This window comes from Lates calcarifer, linkage group LG2 (genome assembly GCF_001640805.2).
Source record: "Lates calcarifer isolate ASB-BC8 linkage group LG2, TLL_Latcal_v3, whole genome shotgun sequence".
In the NCBI taxonomy this organism is placed as follows: domain Eukaryota; kingdom Metazoa; phylum Chordata; class Actinopteri; family Centropomidae; genus Lates; species Lates calcarifer.
In genome coordinates this window covers 18,017,080-18,038,340 of record NC_066834.1, presented here as the reverse complement: position 1 = coordinate 18,038,340, position 21,261 = coordinate 18,017,080, and the positions used below count along the sequence as shown (strand labels likewise).

General features: G+C 40.9%; 1 protein-coding gene across 1 annotated transcript in view; it reads right to left on the bottom strand.

Moving 5' to 3' along the window:
• The window catches only part of cdh8 (cadherin 8), a 90,432-nt gene that overhangs the window by 46,902 nt on the left and 22,269 nt on the right, over positions 1 to 21,261 (bottom strand). The window contains 1 exon segment of the mRNA XM_018697482.1: positions 7,640 to 7,934. Coding sequence (XP_018552998.1) covers positions 7,640 to 7,934 — 295 coding nt within the window.

Here is a 21,261-nt window from a genome sequence, read left to right as displayed (position 1 = left end):
TCTTTTTCATTTTTCTTCTCTCTCTATTTTATGGGCACAGCAAAAAAAAAAAAAAAAAAAAAAAAAAAAAAAAAAGAGCCTTGTTTGAGAAACGACACTGTGGCAACAGAAAAGGCTGCTTTTTGTCCTTAGTCTCATTGAGAGTCTTTTGCTATTCATCGGGGCAAAGCAGCCAGGCCAGCAAGGGAGGCAATCTTATGCAGATCACATTGAAGGGCTTCATTACCTAGAAGCCGGCTACTTTTTGTTCTCCCTCAAGGGAAGAGTGAGAGAGAGCATTAGCTTAGCAAAAGAGCGATGGTGAGCAAAAGAGAGGGAGAGAGAGGGAGGGAGGGAAAAGTACAGAGATGAGGGAAAAAAGTGTGTGCAGGAGAGAAAGAGAGAGAGAGAGAGAGAGAGAGAGAGAGAGGGGAAGAGAGGGAGTGAGTACAAAGAGAGTGCATCTCTGCAGGCTACACAGGGGAGCAGGGACAAATTACACCTGAACAACAGCATCTTTACAACTGCATGGTGGCTTTATGCTAACGCAGAGAAGGTATGTGTTTTAGTGCTCATGTGCACGTATATGCACTTGTGCATGTGTGATCTGTGTGTGTGCATGTACATCTGCCTGCATTCTCTAGAAAAAAACACACAAACAAACAAAAAAAAAACAAACAAAAACAATAATGCCCCAGGAGGCTCTAAAGGGCTTATATTACTGTATCTGGACCAGTGACTGATGATGTTACATACATAATTCAGAGGTACACTGGATAATAAATAACATTTGATGAATTAGTAATACACATTTGTACGTGATATTGAACAGCTGAGACCGTGTGTGTGTGTGTGTGTGTGTGTGTGTGTGTGTGTGTGTGTTGCTAGTTTGTTTTTTTCTCACTCCTGAACAACATATGTTTGCTATGTTAGCTAGGGGAATACCTGACTTGCTCCTTTTTTCCTATATAGGCTATGTAATGGCTAAGTGTAAAACAAACAGATGCTGATTTAGCAGTGGCTCCATATCAGCTGCTGGGCAAAGCTACAGGCAAGAGCAGTGAAGAAAAATGGATACACACAAAGAAAAAAAGGAGGAAAAAAGGAGTCACTGGGTTATTGACAGGTGACAGGTATCACAGGCAGAAACAGAGGTGAATAAAAACAAGCCTACACACACTGGAACATGCACACACACACAGATACACGAGTGCAGATGCTGTTGCCAAATGAGGTGAGATAGATAGGAGTAGCAGGTTATTTACAGAGAAACTCCAGCATGTCAGTTAAATCCTTTCTGCCTCGGAGGCCTGGCCTATCCCCATTTAGCACGGCCACAGAAAAGGGCAGGCTGGCACGCACTCGGCCTGGCAGTTAGACAGGCCTGGGAGAGTCAGAGCCTTGGCCAGGTTCACTGCTCTGACCCCCTCTCACCCCAGCTCAGCCTGTGAGCCGCCCACCACCATCACCACAGCCCCGGTCTGCCACGTCCCTGCCCAGCCCAGGAGCCTGCTCGTCAGATGTGTCCCGGCCCGGCACTGGCCCAGCTCTGGCCCAGCTGCCCACTATGTTAAAGGGCCAAGGGCCCCCTGCCACTCAGTCCATCTGCCAAGCTGCAGACCAGAGTCTAGGATCAGAGAAGAGAGAGACACAAACACCAGACACTCTCGCTCTTAGCTCTCAGCTCAAAGCTCAACAGAGAAATGCCAGATAAAAGATTCACTATAAATGTGCTTCTTTTACTTATGTGGGTTGCTGTGACCCTGAAATACTGGTAGGGTTTATACAAGTTAAACTGCATTTAATGCATTCAGACTCAGACTTTCCAATGCCAAGATATGTTCAACATTTACTGCAAGATCAGCAAAGTACAATAATATTTTTAGGTATATCTAGGAAGGGGATTTTTATAGAACATCTGGCCCAAGTGGAGCATGAAATGCTCTCAAAATAGCTCAGCTTTCCCTGTATTGATCTGAAAGAAGGCAACGTGTAGAAAAGTAAGAGCAATATGAATCATAGATAGATAGATAGATAAAGATAGACACACGCAGACACATGCTTTGAAGAAACATACAACAGTATTTAACAATGTTATCCTTCATGCAGGATTATGTATCAGTGCATCACTTATAAAACTGTGTGGGTATTAAAGCATCTGCGATTACACTGAACTCTCTGCTACTGGAATGTTAGAAGCATGAGACGATCAGCTCTGATAAAGGTCTGCATCTTGCTCATTTCCATACGTCTCCCCTTGATCAAGTCTGCTCATTTATCGTCCAAATCTGTGATGACAAGCCTTTACTTATTTTCCCAGCTGCCGGTGGTGATGAGAGCGTAATCAGAAACATCATTAAGGCCCTACGTAGACGGCTGTGCCTGTTAGTCCTGTTACCCACACCCATAATAACTCTGAAAATGCAAATCAACTCCAGGTAATCTATTAATGTCACTTCAATTTTATGTCTGCGCTCCAATTTAGCAGATCTTGACACATTTGGCGGGGATCCGTGCTTCCATACAGGTATTCATTTTGGTGGGGTTTCAGAGAGCACGGTCCATGCGAAGAGGAGACGGGCCATCTGTCTACGCGCCCGTTTATTAATCGCCCTGATAATGAAGCACACTCACAGCCCAACACTCCTGGGGCATCTCTCGCATGAGTTCCATCCGGCAAAACAACTTTCAGCAAGTTTGTTTCGCAGTGTAGCAATTATTGTCATTCGCACCCCCTTAGTGCAGGGAGGAGGGTCTAGTGACCTCCTCCTAATTACCTGAAGCGTCGCTTCAAGACTTTGTAATTTACAACTACATCTCAACCCCCTTGTTAGCTGCAGAGGGGTAGCAGAGGCTCATAATTCTAGCATATGGTCGACAGACATACGGGGGAAATTTGTCAGCTCGTACTGGCCTTAAAGTCAAAGACCCCATTAACAGAAAAACAGCATCTACTAATCCTGTGAGATCTGTGCAGATGAATTAGAACTCTAATTATGACTGGGCCTGCACAAATAAGCAACAAACTGACTTTTAATTGAAGTGACAGTGAAACATAATTATCTAATGAATATAGTTATGAAACTAAGAGCATGGGAGGGATGTGGAGAGGTAGAGTATATCAAATATTCATTTTATTAAATGGATTTGATAATGATTAGAATTTTTATCCCTCAATTAACAGACAGACCACGTGCTTCAGTGATTAAAATAAGAAAAAAAATTACACAACCTCTGGATTTGTAAAACATTTTTAAAAATCAATTAGATCATCTAAGAAATCCTGCATATGATTAAAGCCACACTAATTAATATTTTTACATAAACAATGGATGAGAATATGGAATGTGGAAAGGGACGCTCATAGTGATCAAACACTACACAACCCATTTACATTCATACACAAGTAATTTGATACACAAATACATGTTGGAGGGAAAGCAATGCTGCTGGAATTACATTTTTATTAGCATGATAAGATGTTGCTACTTAACTTATTCGGGCAAGTCATGAAGTCCTGACACTGAATGTATCAGTCAAATCTTCACAGAGCATGGTCAGCGTATTTCATTTGTTTTCCACCAAAGGATGAGATCATTCACTTTTTATGACTAAAGCTGTATTTGAGGATAAGGAATGACTGTGAAAGACTGTGGCCTGGTTTAATACAGAAGAAGTCAGCAGTAACTTAACAAAAACAAAAATCTCTCTCTAATCTTCACCAAAGGGCTTTTGTTGCCTAAACTTAACCACGATGTAAACTCTGATCTCTGATGACTTCCTGCATCCAGTTCGCCCGCCTGTCCTCTGACTTTTGCGTGGCACATAAATATAGCACCTCATTCATTTGAAAATACCAGGCAGTGATTATCTTTCTCAACAGAATGGAAGTGTTAATAGTATAAACTATATATGTAATTTCTATGAGGCAGGGCTGTACAAAACAGAAAACACAGGCAAATAAAGAAATTCCAACCACTGTGAGGACACATGCATTAAGGATAAACAAACCCACAAAATAATGAAGACATAATCTTTCAAAAAAAAAACAAACAAAAAAAAAAACACTGCAACTCATTCACAATAGAACAAAGGCAGAAAAATTAATCAAGACAATGAATTAGAAAAAGTGTTTGTGTTTTTGGCTTTGGAAGTTTCTCTGTCAAAGTACTACTCTTACTTATTTTGAAATCAATATAATAGATTCATTTACATTTTAATGAATCTTAGTATGTGAACTAATGGTAGCCTAACTACACTAACTACATATATCTGACTTACATTTGTCGGGTGGCAAGAAAGATGACTCCAAATGAATGTGTAAATATTAAAATACCGGCACTGGTTCCTTAAACAGTCACCATAATAACTGTTCCAAATGAAATTGGGGAAAAAGTGACTGCTGGTGAACATGAAGTCTTAATTTACAATTCCGTAAATTTTTCAAACTTGTTCCGTTGTCTGACAACAACTGATCTCGAGATATTTGGTGACTTTTCAAGAGGCATTTAGCTACTTTCTTTTGAAAGTAGCTGTTTACCGTGGTTCCAAAAGAATTGTCAACTATGTCCTCAATTTCGCACAAGGTTTTGACCTAGCCTCATTTCCCCTTGACTGCAGGACCACACTATAACATCAGTTCAAGCAAAGTGGTCTCAAACTCTCTACTGCCAACCGACTTATCCTGGATCCCTACACTAATGAGATCTGACTGGCCGTCTCTCCCTCGGCACAGCCGCCACCTTTGCTCTCCGCTTCCTCTCACTGTTGCGCCGTACTTTGAGAGACGATCCACTAAACAATTAAAATGATAGTCACCTCCATTTTCAGCCATTCAGGGAAATGAAAGTCAGAGAAAAGTCACAGAAAGCCACACGTCTTATCCGACTGGGCCTTTTAAAGGAAGAACAAAAGGTCTTTCTCCTTCATTTCCCATTAACCTCTATGCTCCTCCGCACACAGGAAACATGGTGACCTCAGTGGCCCATGTCACATATCTCATCCGGCTGTGAGGACCATTTCCTATGGGGGATGGTGACATTCAATGAGGGGGTTTTCTATCTATCTAGCCATAGTCCTTAACAGATAAAAGGTGGGTGTTGATATTTGTCGCTGGTCTCACTGATACCGCGTGGATACACTCTTGATAAGCGAGGGGCTGGTAAGACACTGATGAAGTCTGGAGTGGAACTGACAAGCTCTGTAAGTGGATAACATCGTCAGGTGAACCAGTCTGTTACTGCCTGGATTAGATTTTTGATTATTCAGTGCAGGTGGGTTCACGCTAAGCAGAAATACATCAGCACACTCAGCACTGTCTGAACTCAATACCAGACATAATGCGGCATCTCTTAGCATGTGCCATAATTACATTTTAATGCTTCCCAGTTTCTTGTCGTTGAGGAGATTTGCTCATATGCAGCCAACTTAAACAACATCCGTTTATTTTATGCTCCCTTTCCTGTGGACTTTATTAGTTATCCGCTGCTCAGCACACTTCCAGTAATCCACTGAGTCCTGCACAAATTCTCATTTCAGAGTGATAAAGATGAAACGCCACTGTAAAGAAACCGGTGATTTATGAATATGAGGCGAGAGAGATGAATGACTTATTGTTGGTTTGTCCACAGCCTCTAATTCTTCTCATAATGCCGCAGCACATGAAAACTTAACATGAGGAAAACTAGTTACTGAAAGAAAAGGCTTTCAAGCAAACAACTGAGCATTCGTGAATGTTTAATTAATCAGTAGTGACAAAAGGGAACAACAGTCAACAAAGAGACGCTGATTTCCATTTCTTATGCATTATTCCCACTGGCAAATCACAGAGTGCTGTCAACTACCACTCTCCTCTCTACCCCATCACTATGGCTGTCCCTGCACTGCACTGACAAAACCCTTGGAGAGCTACAGTACATTTCAACTGAGATTCAAAACAATGAGCAGCAGGGATCAAGTAACAGAGTTCACTGTTATTTTGTGTTTACATGGATACTTTTGCATTGTGTTTTGTTCCTTTTTGCTTCCACCGCAGCAGCAGCTAATAAGAATCAGCTGCAATGATCGCGAGCGTCTGAAGCAAAATCACTGTTACCTCAAAGAACTGAATCAAAGGCTGCAACCTACAGATGGGATTTATGAAACAGATTCCATTACATACCTAACGCCATCTGCCCTAGCATGTTATGTCAGCTTTGTGACAGGTAACAAGAGGAAGCTCGATGAGGAAACACAATAACAAGCGCATACCGCCCAACAACAGACCCCAGTACCTTCGCTGAACTCTTCCAATGTCAAAACGGCATAAAGACACACTCTGATCTCCTTCCTGCTACTGATGGAAACATTTTCTACAAGACTCCTGCTGCTCTGAGGTCAGTGGCAAGGCTGCCCTGAAGGAAAAAAAAAACAAAAAACATACACACAGTGTGCTGATCCACTTACAGGCCTCTGCCTATCCTAGACGAGCTATACATTTGAATTATGTGATCATCACACAGTGGTCATTTAAATGCATGGATGCAATACGAATATGAATATATGAATACATTAGAATTGAAACTGTGAAACTGAAGGTGTTTGCAGTGGTTTGTGTACCAGTTTGTGGGGCCCTGTAGAACGGTAGCTCATGGTAATTAGCATCAGTCAGTGCTGTCAAGCTAAGTGACACTGTGATGATGACAATTTGTGAGTGTAAATGCAAACACTTTATGTGCTTTCGTTTGGTTTCTCCTGCTTCCTCTATGATTAGTCTAAAATGCTTGAATCTTGTATTAAAAACTACCCATGTAAAGACAGTGAGGTTTATCAAGCTGTGTTAGGAAGAAAAAAAACGTAAACGGCCAATTCTAAATGCCTTTACTATAAATGAGGCAATCTACAGTGTTTCCTACAGTTAGTCCCTTTTCCACAGTTTTTGTCATCTATAAAATATTACAGTCTGAACCTTCTAATCTTTCCATAAATATTTGATCGCAGTGATCACCAGCTTATATCACATAACTGACTGCACACATGAAGATGTTAAATGCAATAAAAAATCCACATATTCCCTAAACGGTCCATATCATAAGACAGCATGGCCTCTGAACTATAGACAATGAACAAATATAATTTTTTTCTTTAATGCTAGTCAGAAGGGTAAGTGAAGTATCTACATATGCGGATGCTGTTGTAGCATGTCTGAAATGTGCTAATGATACTTTTTCACCTTCTGTGGAACTTTTAGTGTAGCATTTCCTGCTTTCATACTGTAGGGAGTATTTGAATTTGACAACACAAAATTGTTTGGCTCATGTTTTGCATATTGTTAGTTGAACTTCTTTGTGAGTGGCGTCTGTAGAGGATGTAACATTAGCATTAGAAGGCCTTGCTAACTGCGTGTTGACACTGACGCCAGTTGTTGAGTTGCAGCACTGAGTTATGGGTGAAGTTCTAGTGATTTGATTTGATTTGATTTATCATTCTTGTATTTTCATTTGGCGAGATACTCGTAGCGGGCAAGCTTGTAAATAGGCATACTCATTTCCTCTTGTTCTTATTCACTCATTATTTTTATGCAATAGCCCATTAGAGATCAGGAGTCTTAGATATCGCACACACTGATTGGGCTGCTGTGTGCGGCAGACACCAGAAATGAAGTCTGTCTATTGTGACTCACCAACGGCAGACATTTCTGGAACAGAGGCTCGGTATGGACCTTCAATGAACTGTGGCGGATTGTCGTTTATGTCCTGGACTTTGATGATGAACTCGGACGGTGGCTCCAAGGGCTCGTCTGTATCGGCATTAATGACCTGGGCTGTTAGTGTGTACTCAGCCTTCTCCTCGCGGTCCAGCCTCTTCATGGCGTGGATGTCGCCTGTTAACTCGTTGATGGCGAAGATGGTGCCTGCCCCTTCACCCGCTAGAACATACTTGATGTTCTTGTTGCCCACATCCAAGTCTGTGTGCAGCTGCAATCAAAAGGCAAAGAAAAACAATCAAGTTAAAAGGAGCAGCAGAGTTCTCAGTTTGATTCCACTGTGTAAACAGAGACGGGGGGGCTTTAATGAATGCAAGTTGATAAGCTCAGCACATTCTAAAAGTTCTTACCATGTAAATGCAGATAAGTGTGCAGTATGACTGTAATGTGTTGTTTTTGCTGCTATGCTTTGCAGCAACTAGTGTAGCAGGGATACTAAACGTGGCTCAACGTAGCCTACACTTTGCTAAATGAGGCCCGCTGGGGACAATAACTTCATAAGTAGCACAGGAAATGGACCTTAGCCTACATTGTTCCTCGTTATACATTGCAAATACATCACACAAACACACATTGTGGGGATATTGCTCCCTGCAGTGTGAAATTTACAGAATGAAGAAGCTAGAAGTGCCCTGAATGGGCATTCCACAACACTGCAAGAACAGAAAAAAATATCAGAATCCATAAAAAATTAAAGAGGAAACTCTGCACACGATGATTCATGCTCACAAATAACTAGCCCCAAAGTTGTTGGACGATATTGCATGTTCCTCATTATTTCTGTAATTACAGTTTCATTAGTTCACTAAAGCTGCATTACGTGCTAGGCTGAGTGGTTGGCTCCCACTCGCCACATGGGCTGAGTATAACTAATGAGTCTGACAATGCTACATAAGGCCGTTTAAACATCTGTGGACAGAAGAACAGGCAGAACCTTCTGCTGTTTCAAGTTAAAAAGGTAAAATGGAAGGAGAAGGAGATACAGCGGTGCAGAAAGAAGGAGGTCAGGCAAGAAGAGAAACACCAGGGCTTTGGCACGAGGGAAGCTGAGAACTTCTCTTTATATTTACAAAAACAGAGAGAGTGCTTCTTTTACTATAAGTCACCTGTCAAATAAGCCTCTTGATCTCCAAGGTGAGTGACTTTCAGAGAGGAGGAGAGAGGCACCGAGTAGAACATTTACAAATCCAACAACGCTCAGTGTAGCTACAACACAGCTGGCAGCCCTCCTCATTTCAGTTTGTATTTTTGTTAATGTATACATGCCTCTCAAAAACACACAGCCGCGCGCGCATGCAGACACACAACAGAGCACATAGGCATTCATCAAAACATCTGTATTCAGCAGCTTTAATTTCATTTCCTGCCACAGTGTTTCAACAGAGACTCCTGTGGGAACACGGTTAGGGTGCAGAATAGCAAGGTAAAAATCTGTCTGTGAAAATCCCGACCTCTAAACCCCCTGCAATGTTTTTATAAGCCGGCTTTTATGCATATACTGTCTCTGAGGTGTTGTTTGCAGACACTGACAAAGCACATTCACTTAAATTGTCACACCTTGCACTTTTGTTTTCCTAATTGTGCCATCATTTCACATGAATGATGTAGCTCATTAACGCAAATGCCTCACAACATCCTGCACACTGAGAAACTCTTTAAATGAGCTCAAATTAATGATGGTCTGTCATTGAGTTTTTTGTCCTATGTGTGACTTCTTGTGTGTAGCAGTATGCCTGCAGTTTAGCATATATGACTGCACGTCTCTGCATTTCCCCCACAGCGTGGCAACTTGACTATTTTAGCTTGCATATTGGTTTTAGTTGTGCCATATATCACACAGTATTTTTTAGCAAGGCAGCAACAATTTAATCCTGGTGTGTTTGGCACTGACATTCCACTACTTCACTTGGCACTAATACTGTCAGGTGAGGTCACCCTATAATGCCAGAGTCTTAAAATATGTCAGAATATGTCTACATAAGTTCAATCTGGATCTTTTTTTTCAAGGTCAGAATGAACTGACAAGCTCTACTTCCACATCAATCATAGTAATGTTTGAAAACTTATAATTCCATGGCAACTGAGAAAACTAAATCCCCAGATGACTTTGTAATACAATCAAAAGCAAGTAATTGGACCTTGAGCTGAGAATATTTTGTCAGCCTCTGTTTGTGAACTGTCAAGCACATTTATGTTGATTAAACTGATTAAATTAAGTTGAGGGTGCATTTTTTCTTTGGTCAGGAAATGGACTTAAGAATCGCATTGATATTCACATGCACACAAAACACAGAAATGATAAAAGTGAACTGACAAAACCAGTAAAACAAATGAAAGACATTTAAAATAAAACACATAAAAGGCAATAAAAAAACAGGAATACAACAATAATGAGCAAATAATAAATAAACCCATGCTAAAGAAGTAGGTTTTAAGTTTGCATTTAAATATATCAACATTATCAGGTGCTCATAGATCCTAATGCAGGCAGTTCAGGCAGAACTGAAAACTGAGGGTTGGTGCTGGCACATACATCACTGATTGGACCATGTTAGTGCTTTATAAACTCACAACTTCACCACTCCCGATGTCCACACTAGATGTCCACACAGTATATGTACCGACTAACCTTTATCAACAAATTTGCAAAATGGAATGACTATACTGACTCAACATTGACAATGACCAAAGCAGTCAGCAGCTTTTATCAGTGGAGCTCCACTTACTGGTGACTGAGAGCACAGTCGTCATCTTAGCCGTGATTCACAGAGTATTAGTTCCTTGCTTCCTTCCTAAAAGCTGTTAAAAGTCTGTGAATGTCACAGAAACTATCACAGTCTGATACAGTTTCCTGCTGAGCTATTAACCTTACACTATGTGCAGCGCTTGTATGGGACAGTTTTGTAGTTAACTGAATGTGACAGCTTTGATTAGAAACAGGCTGAACGTACCACTGATCTGAAGACACTGCTTAACAGCTTACTGTTTTACATACTGAGGTGCATTTGAATGGTGAAGCGACCACATACCTTACAAAAAGCTAGTAGTCACTGACTACAAATCTTTGAACTTAACTGAAGAAAGTGATTTGAATCAGCAAAATGATTCGTAATTACCACCTCTGATCCATATGCCACAGTTGGAGTCATTTCGATGCAGTACTTTGTAGAACTATAAAATCGAGGGTGAGAGACACACCAGCCAAGCACTGTGTACACACCCAGTGAGGATCAGCAATGGATCATTTGGTCATGGACCAGCTGGCTATTTCAGAAAGCTGCATCAGTTAGGATGTAAATTGTAACATTTAGCTACAAGGAGAAACAAAACAGGAAGTGCTTACTGGATCTGACAGTGATAAAAAACACAGAGCTGCTGCTCCTAAAACATTTACGGGTTAATATTTTCCACAAGAAAGGGGACAGATTCCACAGAAAAATCAAGACCTCTTCATTCAAGCGTGGAAAATTAAAAAGCTGTCATCATCGTGGCTACACAATTAAAAACAAAACCAACATGAGGAGACTGCACAAAGGACTCTCTCACTGTGCCCTGATTTTTTTTTTTAGGTTATTGATTCCTCTTCTTGTGGACAGTTTTAACATTTAACATTTTAATTAAGTTACCACATTGTATAGCTGTCTGGGTAGCACAAGCCATGGTGCATTCTGGCTGACAGGTTAACAAAAATTGTAGGTGGATGAATAAATCCTCTACTTAAAAAAAATGAAGAAAAAATGGCACACTGTGTGCTTTCTTTTCAAAAAGAAAACTCATGCATTCAATCATCACTTTGTCAGAAACTGCCACTTTGGCTCTGAAAGTTGAGGCGAGCTGGCTGTAACCAGCTTGCTGCAGTTCTCAACACTGATGTCTCCTCCAAATGCCCTGGTCGCCCACTTCTTAGACAGCCTTCGCACTGAAGTGCACAAATGGTCATCAAAGAGCACAATTACTGGAGGGGAGAAAAAAGTCTGTCACAGGTCCCTGTCATTAACTGAGTTGCCTAGGCAACTAAAACATCACCAACAATCAGTGACATTGATAGTGGCATTCAGGAAACAGGCAGATAATGGATAACAACATATCGTAGTCATGATGATTATGTGCTACAATGCAGAGTGGAGTTGCAAAACACTAATACAGTATTCTGAGCACAAAGTGAAGGTTATTTAGACACATGGATCATTGCCCAGCCTGTATTTATTTTGAATTTGGCTAGTAACAGTGGTATTAGAGTGACACCTTGACTAATACTGAGATGCACAACAGTCGTCATGTGTAGTTTCATTCCACTTGTGACCGGTGTAAATAGTGATTGCATTATTGTATGAACGTAAACAGAATCTATCGTAAGGATGTAATAATGGCATCAGTGAATGAAGTGTATTTATACAGGCTGGATGGCGGGGGGTGGGGTGGGGTGGGAGTATTACAACTCTTGCCTCCGTCACTGTGCTCTGGGTGCTGAAAAGAAAGACATCCATATATTCTGAAGCTGCAGTTCAGGATGATGAAGAAAGCCTCGGCTGATTGAAGAAATTATCCCATGGCAGTACTTTGCAGTGCTCTCTGCTTCATGCCAGTACTGTTGTGCATGCTCCTGCACACTAAGACAGACAGACAGACACACACACACACTCACACACACACACATACACACACACCTCCATTTTCCAACCACAACTCCCAATCAGGGGCTGCATGGGACTGCTTATCCTGTCAGCGGAGGAGGAAATATGTCAGTCCCTGCTGAAGATGAGCTTTTACGGCAATCACTTGAACAATCACTGTGTCCTAATGAGGAAGATTCTACAGATTCTACTCCCACTGCCACCTCCTACCACCACCACCCCCAGTGAGCCTGGGTTCCACATGCTTAAGTGTAGCCCTACAGTGGGAACTAATGATTTTGCTCCTTGTCAGGGCAAATGGTGGATAGGACATGTGCTCCTCCTATGTATGTACCAGTAGGACTGGAGAAGGAGAGGGAGACTGAAGCGACGAGCAAGAGGGAGGAGATGCTGTCACTGTGATGCAGCTTGTCAGCTACTGTCTGCTAGAACAGACTGCACACAGTACGTTGGACTGCCTCCAAAATGTGCCTCAGCTAGTCCTTGATAGGGGTCAGATATTACTTATTTTTCTAATTTTAGTCTGAGAAAATATAGTTATGTATAGATATGTATACTGTTTCCGTGGTGGAAGAGGTACTAAGATTCTTTACTTGAGTTAAAGTACCAATACTACAGTGTAGAAATACGACATTACATGGGCTGCATTCTACTTAAGTACACAAGTGTTGTAAATGTACTTAAAGGTGCTTTATGTATGTTTTTGCTATTGCTACATAGCCAACATTAGGATTAACAGCTGTTTACTTACCAAGAGCTTCAACCACCGTTGCGTTTACAAGACATTATAATACACTCTCTGGGCAGTGACAAGCTGGAACCTGAACTTGCAATCTTTCCTCTAGACTGGAGTGTAAACAGCTGTTAATGCTAACGTTGGCTATGTAGAGATAGCAGAAACTTACATATAGCACCTTTAAACCATCAAAAGAAAAATGGCCACTCTGACTGATATGTCATCATAAATTACATTAGATCATCAGTTTAATACTGATGTGTTGTAAGCAGCATTGTATTGTTGCAGTGGATTAAGTTGTCAATCTTAAAAGTAACAAGTAATTAGTATGTGTGATAATATGAAGGTACAAGTACCTCAAATTTGTCTATATGTACAGTACTTGAGTATGTGATTACTTTCCACCATTGCTAGGGTTATGGTTATAATTATACAGCATTCTGTATTTGATGGCATTTATTGTAGCAAATGATGTAAACTGGCAAAGACAAAGAGCAGCATGAAAATGTGCTGTATAATGCATCACCGTGTTGACTCTAAATGTCATGTTTAGTGCAATCCTGATGTGATGGAGATGACAGGCTTGTTTAACCGAGGTTGCATGACCAGACCAGCCGATCATACTTGGGGAAAATGTCATGTTAACGATTAAATATGTAGTGGATTGCATGTGCTTATGTAAAATGTATGGGATCCCCAAGGCCACGCGCCGTGTGGAGTTAACATAGCACCTTTTGTAACAGCCAGATGTTGACCTTTTTCTATTCAGTTCAGTCACTTATTATGGCCCAGTTCTCCTCATCTGGTCAATGTGACCCAGCCTTACAGAACAAATCCAAAGAATTCATTCAAGAGGGCTTCATACTGCAATGAGGGATCAACAGGGGGTAATTCATTGCCAAAACTGGTAAAATTAGAGCTACCATTTTTTTTCCATCTGTACACCCTTAGGCAACTGTAGCCTAAATAGTTACTCTAGATAGATTCTGCTCAAACATGTCTGGAAATTAATTGTAGTTTCCTCCCATTCGTTGGAGATCGACTCTGTTAATTACACCTACATGAATAATCTGTAATTCTAAATATTGCAATAACATTTTGAATGTACGGAACAGATGGTGCGATGCATGATATATGATACACTTAGCTATTCTTGGGAACATTTTCCCTCCAGTCTGTCTCATGGCACATAGCGTTTTATCAAATTGGACAGAAAAGTTCCCTTCTGGTGTGAACCACAACAGACTTTATTGGAGGAAACCATATAGGGAACATCAGTGAAAATAAGAAGTTTCATTCAGAAATATTGTAGCCTCAATTTCTCATTAACAAATAAGACCAAATTTAAAAGTGTAAATGCTTAAATAGATTGCTTTAAATTCATTTTTACTTCTCTTGGGAACAAGCAGTTCTCAGTCAAAATAATATTCTTTAAATGCATGTATTATTGTTCTCTTGCACTGGCCACAAAGAACAATGATCAATATCACTCTCCTGAGAGGTCAGACATGGTATTCATGGAGACCATACAGAGGAAAAAGTGCCTTGCATGTTTTGCTGTTCATTTGTTATCACTGCTGGGAAAGAGATGGTGTCATGACCCACATTCAAGCAAAGGTGATGGTTTGTAATTGAAGCCAGCTCCACTCGGAAAAGGTACAGTAATTACAATCAGCACAGAGACTACTGGTGTTGTACCTTCTCCACACAGCATTTTTTTTTTCTTTTATGTTGCAGAGAACCGAATCATCGGGAAGCTTTCACCTCCTGCTTTCATCCTGTTTTACTTTCCTCGTGGACAATCAAGAATTAATGAGACAGACAAAAAAAGAGACAGTTTGCACTGGATTTGTGTGCTATCTGTACCGAGGTCAATCAGGGCTAATGTGTGCTGTGTCCATTCCTGCACTTTGAGCAATGGCACAAGTGTTGCACTCAGCCACTGGCGTATCATTGCTTCTGGAGAATAAGTCAAAGCAGCTACCTTTAGTACAAGAGGGCAACACAATTAGATTTAGCCACCCATGAAAAGCCTTTTGTTTGTGAGTGTGGATGCATGGGAGGATGCATTTTAATCATTGGAAGGTACAGTGTCACAGCGGAGAGAGAATGGGAAACAGGAAAATAAAACAAATCAGCATAATACATCCAGGCTGTCTGCTACATCGGCTCTCACTTCAAGAATGACCTATTGTATGAAAGCAATCTTCAGTATAGATTTTTACCTCCTGCTCATTACACCCTGTTGTTAGAACAAGAGAGCATTAGACATTCAGCCTGTTCATTGATGTGTGCCTGATACAACCCTCAATTCCAAAAAAAACAAAGGTAAATTAAAAAAGAAAAAAGAAAACATGACCTGTGGTAGAACACACATGTCCAATCCACAGCAGCTCCACATGCATCTTCTGAAGAGCTCTGCAACCAGAATTAAGCCTTTGCTAGAAAAAAAATGGTGATTGAGCAAAACAAACAAACAGAACCCAGAAGAATAAAGAAAGAAATGTTCTAAACACTAAAGAAACAGAGCCGTGAAAAAGTGTAAATGAGCTCAGCTACGGGGGCTGTGGCTCCCATGCTGCGTGTTAAATAGAGGGAGATTTTTTAGCATTAACCTCAACTACTGTCATTACCCTACCTGTGGGCCCGAAACTCATCGGTATACACAGCATGCTGAAGGTGGGTGGGTGTAGAGGGGCACAAAACAAAACAAGCTTAATCAAGGAGCACAACAGTTTTCTCTTTCTTCTGTGCGGCTGACCTAATCAAATCAAGGAATGAGATTGATTTCACGAGGTGCAGATGGATCCCGTAGCAAGTCTAATTCAGTGTGCCGGCTCTCCACTATGATGTGTGTTTTCTCGGTCCAGATGGTGCTGCTCGGGTTTGTAATTCATATTTCAACATTTTACTCCCCCCTCCACTCCCTCCCTGCCTCCCGCCCTCTTCTTCTTCTTCTTTCACTCTTTTACAGGCTCTTTTTTCTGTTCCTTTTTTTCTCGTCTTTTTTTTTTTTTTTTTGCTTATAGTTTAACCGCGACTGAGTGAGTGTTGATGTATCACAAACTCATCTGTCGAACATGCGATCCTGTGATCTTGTTAAATGTTGCAAACAACACATGCTGACGGGTGAGTTTCACGGTCAAGGTGTTGGAACTCATGTTTGGGAAAGTAAAGCAGAAAAAGGAGAGTCCTAGCTGGTATAGAAAATGATCACTATGATATTTCAGAGTAGCGTTGCTAGGGGAAGCACTGATTCTGACTCTGTATGAGGGGTTTGTTAATGTGTACATTGGTGGTGCACATGAAAAGCTCCATAAGGGTAGTAGTGTTTCCCCAACCACTAACATTAGCTTAGAAATGGAATCCGCTAATATCATCAAACGATCAGCTCCCAGCAGGATACAGGCTCCAATATAAACTCCACATAAGCACAAAAAAACAAAAAAAAGAAGTTTTATTTAGTGAAACCTATCTGGCCAAATGAGAACATGACTGACATCAGGGAGAACAGTGGCACGGGACTCAGTATATCAGCCTATATCATGCTAGCTAGCAAGCTAGCAACAATATTACGGTCTATAAATCCTATTTCAAAAAAAATATAACATTAGTCAAACTACAGTCTCACATAGACAGATCAATCTCCACACTTTTGTGCCGTGCCAGTGCTGGAGAGTTAAGATGGTCTGTAGTTTCAAATATAGTTTATAGTCTAACTATATTAGCAGCGTAACTTTAGTTACCTCATTTATCAAGATGATGTCAATCAATCATGTTCAATCTCCTTTATGTCACATCACTGTTCCTGGTCAATGCCCAGGATACTCGCTTGCGCCTACCAATGAGTGTGAGAGCACACAAGTGCAAATAACAGGATGCAGACTGCAGTTCAATTAATGGCCAGCAGTGCCGTTAAAACAAGGGTCTCCTGAATGTTACACATAGAACCTTTAAGACACTGAGGTGTAAATTAAGATAAACAATAACCAAGTCATACAAATGTTACACTTTTATAATAATAACAATATATTTTTAATTCTTTATCTTATTATTATTATGACATGGGATGGTGTTGCAGAGGAGAGTCCAAAGAAAATGTTAATAACCCTGTGGGAAGCCTAATTCTTTTATAAAGTGAAATATAAGGTTCAGTCCTCCACATCATTTTGCTCAGGCATTAAAAACAGCGATACCGTATTATAAAAATATTCCATCACAAGTAAACGTCCTGGGGGTCAAATCTTACTTTAAAGTACAGAAGTATTATCAGCAAAATATATTTTTAAAAAAGTAAAGTACTCAGGATGGCGCCACTCAAAATATATTTTTATATATTACAAATACTTGCTCTGTATACTGTTGAGTAAGAATCATAGTTTAAATTGTGATCATAAGGAGTGTACAAAATTTGTATTAACTATAGCCTTTCACACAGTACTCGTATAAATATACTTAGTTACGCCTTAAATACTTTGTGAATTCTGAGAACACAACACATTTCACGTCAAATCACACACATACTGTGCTGTATTTGAGAATAAGGATTTTAATGGCGACTGAATCTGTGATGAATTAAACTTTAATAATAACCATTAAAAATGAAACCTGCAGGGGACAAGAATCAGATATATATATATTTGCATTCCAATCAGTATATTTCAATACGTGTTTCATATATAGTATATATAGACGTGCAAAATTTCCATAATTGGAAGACATGCAGTGTTGGAGCCATTATTTGGGGCTTATTCCTGTGGAAAAATGCAGATGTGCTCCACAGTGCCTGTTCTAGCTGTCAAAGTCATTGTTCTCAACCTGAGAAGCCTTGCAAATTAGCCAGTTTCAATGCCAACTGCCACTGCTGGAAAGGCATGCATTGTTGCTGTTGGAAATTCCTGCAGGTATACAGTAAGTTTTCTCTATGGGGTCTTGAATAATGGGCTCTGACGGCTTTGGCTAAGCACTTTTGTTTGTCTTATAGCAAATCCCCACTGTTGGTCCTTCTTTAGTATGAACCGCATGATATAGCATTATTATACTGACTGTTAACGTTCAAATTAAATTCACGTTCAAATGCAAGTAATCAATCAGATGTTTGTAACTTTGAATGACACAGTCTGCTTCATCATGTAAAGACAGCTAGAGATGGACTGTCAGATTCATGAACAGGTTATAGAGTGAGACCAACTGCTGCCAAAAAAAAAAAAAAAAAAAAAAGGATCATGACCTGTATGTGTAAAACATCTAAGAATAGGAATACTGATCTCATCTGCGGGAGGATCAATATCCCAGCGCCATTATTTTGACAAGGTATCTTTTTTGTACATCAGCAGCTTACGCCAGCATCTAAACGAACACACACAAAGGCTTTGCATGTATCTGTTGTAGTTTTTCCACATTTAATGCCAACATGTCTCTCTATGGGGATACAGCTTTTAATAGGCAGGTATTGGAAAGCAGTATTTGCTCAGGCCTAAGAACAAAAGGCAGTATAAATGAGGGCTTCATTGGCTATATTAATAATCATCTGTGCCTTCTCCTTTGAGAGGCCTGTGATATCGAGTATCATTAGACATGCAAATAACAGCTCCATTTTCCCGTCCCTGGGATTAGGAAGGAAAGAGAGAAAAATGAAGAAGAGGCATGGCTGTGGCAGAAACAATTAAGCTATCCTCTTCGCGGAAGCACTTGGCAGCCGGCTTCAGACTGTTAAGGGGGGGGGGGGCAGGGACAGGAGGGGTCCTTTGGCTAGGCAGCGACGTCAACACGCTTGTCTGAGTGAATGTGCAATTGCGCAGAGCATCGCTTTAAGATGTCAGATCACCTTGGAGTGGACGGCTGCTACAAGCACAAGCACTACTTCTGTGTGTCATGATGCCACTATACGCGTTTCACACTCTGTCTGGAACACAGACCTGGAGACGGAGGGTTGAGGAGGGAGGGAGGGAGGGGGAGAGGAGAGGAAAGGAGAGGAGGAGAGGGAGGGAGAACAAAGGAACAAGGAGCAGAGAAAAAGTAGACAAGGGAGAGAAGACAGAGTCATCTCTTACGCAGCGGACAGTGATGACACGTTCCTTTTATCCCTCCCCTCACCCCACACGGGCGACCATCGAGTGCATTACCACATCGCTCAGAGACAAAATCCCCCAGCCTTCCTCTGCCACATTAGACGGGTATCCAGGGCCTCACTCTCACTTACATAATCGTATCCTTTGGCTAAAAAGGGCAAACTATTACAGCCCGTTGCACCAGTCCAACAGAACAAAACCAAGAAGCAGCAAGACAAATGATAGCAAAGCCCTCATGGAATACCATACTTGAGATGAAGTACAACTAAATATTTTCATACACTAAAGTAAAAGTCATTTACTCTTCCCTTAGGTGCTTGGAAAAGGGGAGTGGGCATGGAAATTGCCTCTCATAACCCATTTCCCTGATTCCCTTGTTACCTTCACTTCATTTCCAAGTTATCCTCATCTTTCCACCTCTTGCTATCACACAACAAAGCTACCAGAGCTGGGAAAAAATCAATCTTTGTCTGTTAAAAGGTTGCCTAAAGAAAAGTAAGAAAACAGGTTAGGCCTAAGGGGTATTAGAGTTGTAAGATCCAGTCGCTGAATTAAAGGGTCTTTTTTAAGACCAATAAAAACAGGGAGTTTCTCTGTGTCAGCCTATAAAAGGCAGAGAAAAAAATCATTAAACATGCCAAATCTCAATGAGAGACTGGGGATGAAAGCTTGTAGCCCACTGAGTTCAGTTCATCAACCTGGAGACAAAGACAAGACAGTGAGTCAAAAGTCAAGAGTGACTCCCTGACATGCTCACGTCTCCTTACATCTCTCTGTCTTTCGCTCCCTTTCCCTCTTTATCACTCCGTTCCTCCTCTCCTGCTCTCGCTCTGTGTCTTTTTCTGGAATCGCCCGTTGGTAATGTCAACAGAGATTTCACGGCACAGTGCCAGGTGCATCAGCCGGGCTCACATTTCCCCTACCTGTGATTTACATCAGAGAAGAGGCTCATGGGGGATTTTCCATGCCAACGAAGGAAGAGGATTGGTGATGGTGGTGGTGGAGGAGGCGGAGGAGGAGGACGAGGCGAAGGGTGCACATGGGGAGGGTAGGAGGGGGGGATGGAGCCAGTACCCTGGGGCTTGACACAGTAAGGCACTCTGACAATGGTGGCGTAGGCCACCCGGCTGAGAGAAGCTTTTACTGCAAAGAGAACCTGCATGACTGAATTCAGGCCCTGTTCCTTAAATGTCACCATCCTCCTCACACAACACACAAGCCCGACTGAGTTATTTCCAGCATGGTTTGGAACAGGACTGCATGTGTTTGTCCAGGCCAGCCTTCATCTTTACGTGTATGTATAACATGTATTACAGCTGAAGTATGTGATGTTTTTGAAGGCTTGAGCTGCTACTTTAAGCTTATATTTTGACCACACACAGACAAAAAATCATATATATATATATATATATATATATACACACACACACACACACACATATATATAACTTAATACTAAATCCACTTTTTGGACTTATTATTAAATTATTTATTGATTCTGGTTCCCATTTTTGTGTTCATTTCAACAGAAGCTACCTTCCTTTTTCCAGAGAAAATCAATTCTCTCCACTTGACCCCAAAGAACATGGAGGACACTCCACCTCCAAACTACAAGGCAATGTTAACCCCCCCTAAAATTAGGTTTTAAGTTGTGCTCCAAAAATAGTACGTATGCTGCCTTATTAAAAGGCAAGAAGGCCTTAAAGTCAGCGCTACATATTAAACATTACTCAGTCATTTTTACGTGAGCGCATGGTCTGGAAATGTCATCCAGAAATTTTAGAGAGAAGTGAAAGGCAAAAGCAGTTACCTAAATAAAAGTAAACAACATTTGTAATGTATTACAAAACTAATTGGAATTGCTATATGTAGGAATTCTTAAATTTTGACTTTCCAAAGATGTGATTTCAGTGAAAGTCTGGTATAGGAGGTGATGAGAATAGTAACTTAGTAATAGTAACTAACCAGTCACAGACACTCTGACCTCCTCCTGACATAAGTGTGTGTAGTGTCATACCTGCTGTGTTTTTGTCTGTGTTGAGTTGGTTAAAACAAACAGCATGGTTCTGAATGTATTTCAAGATAAACCATAATAAA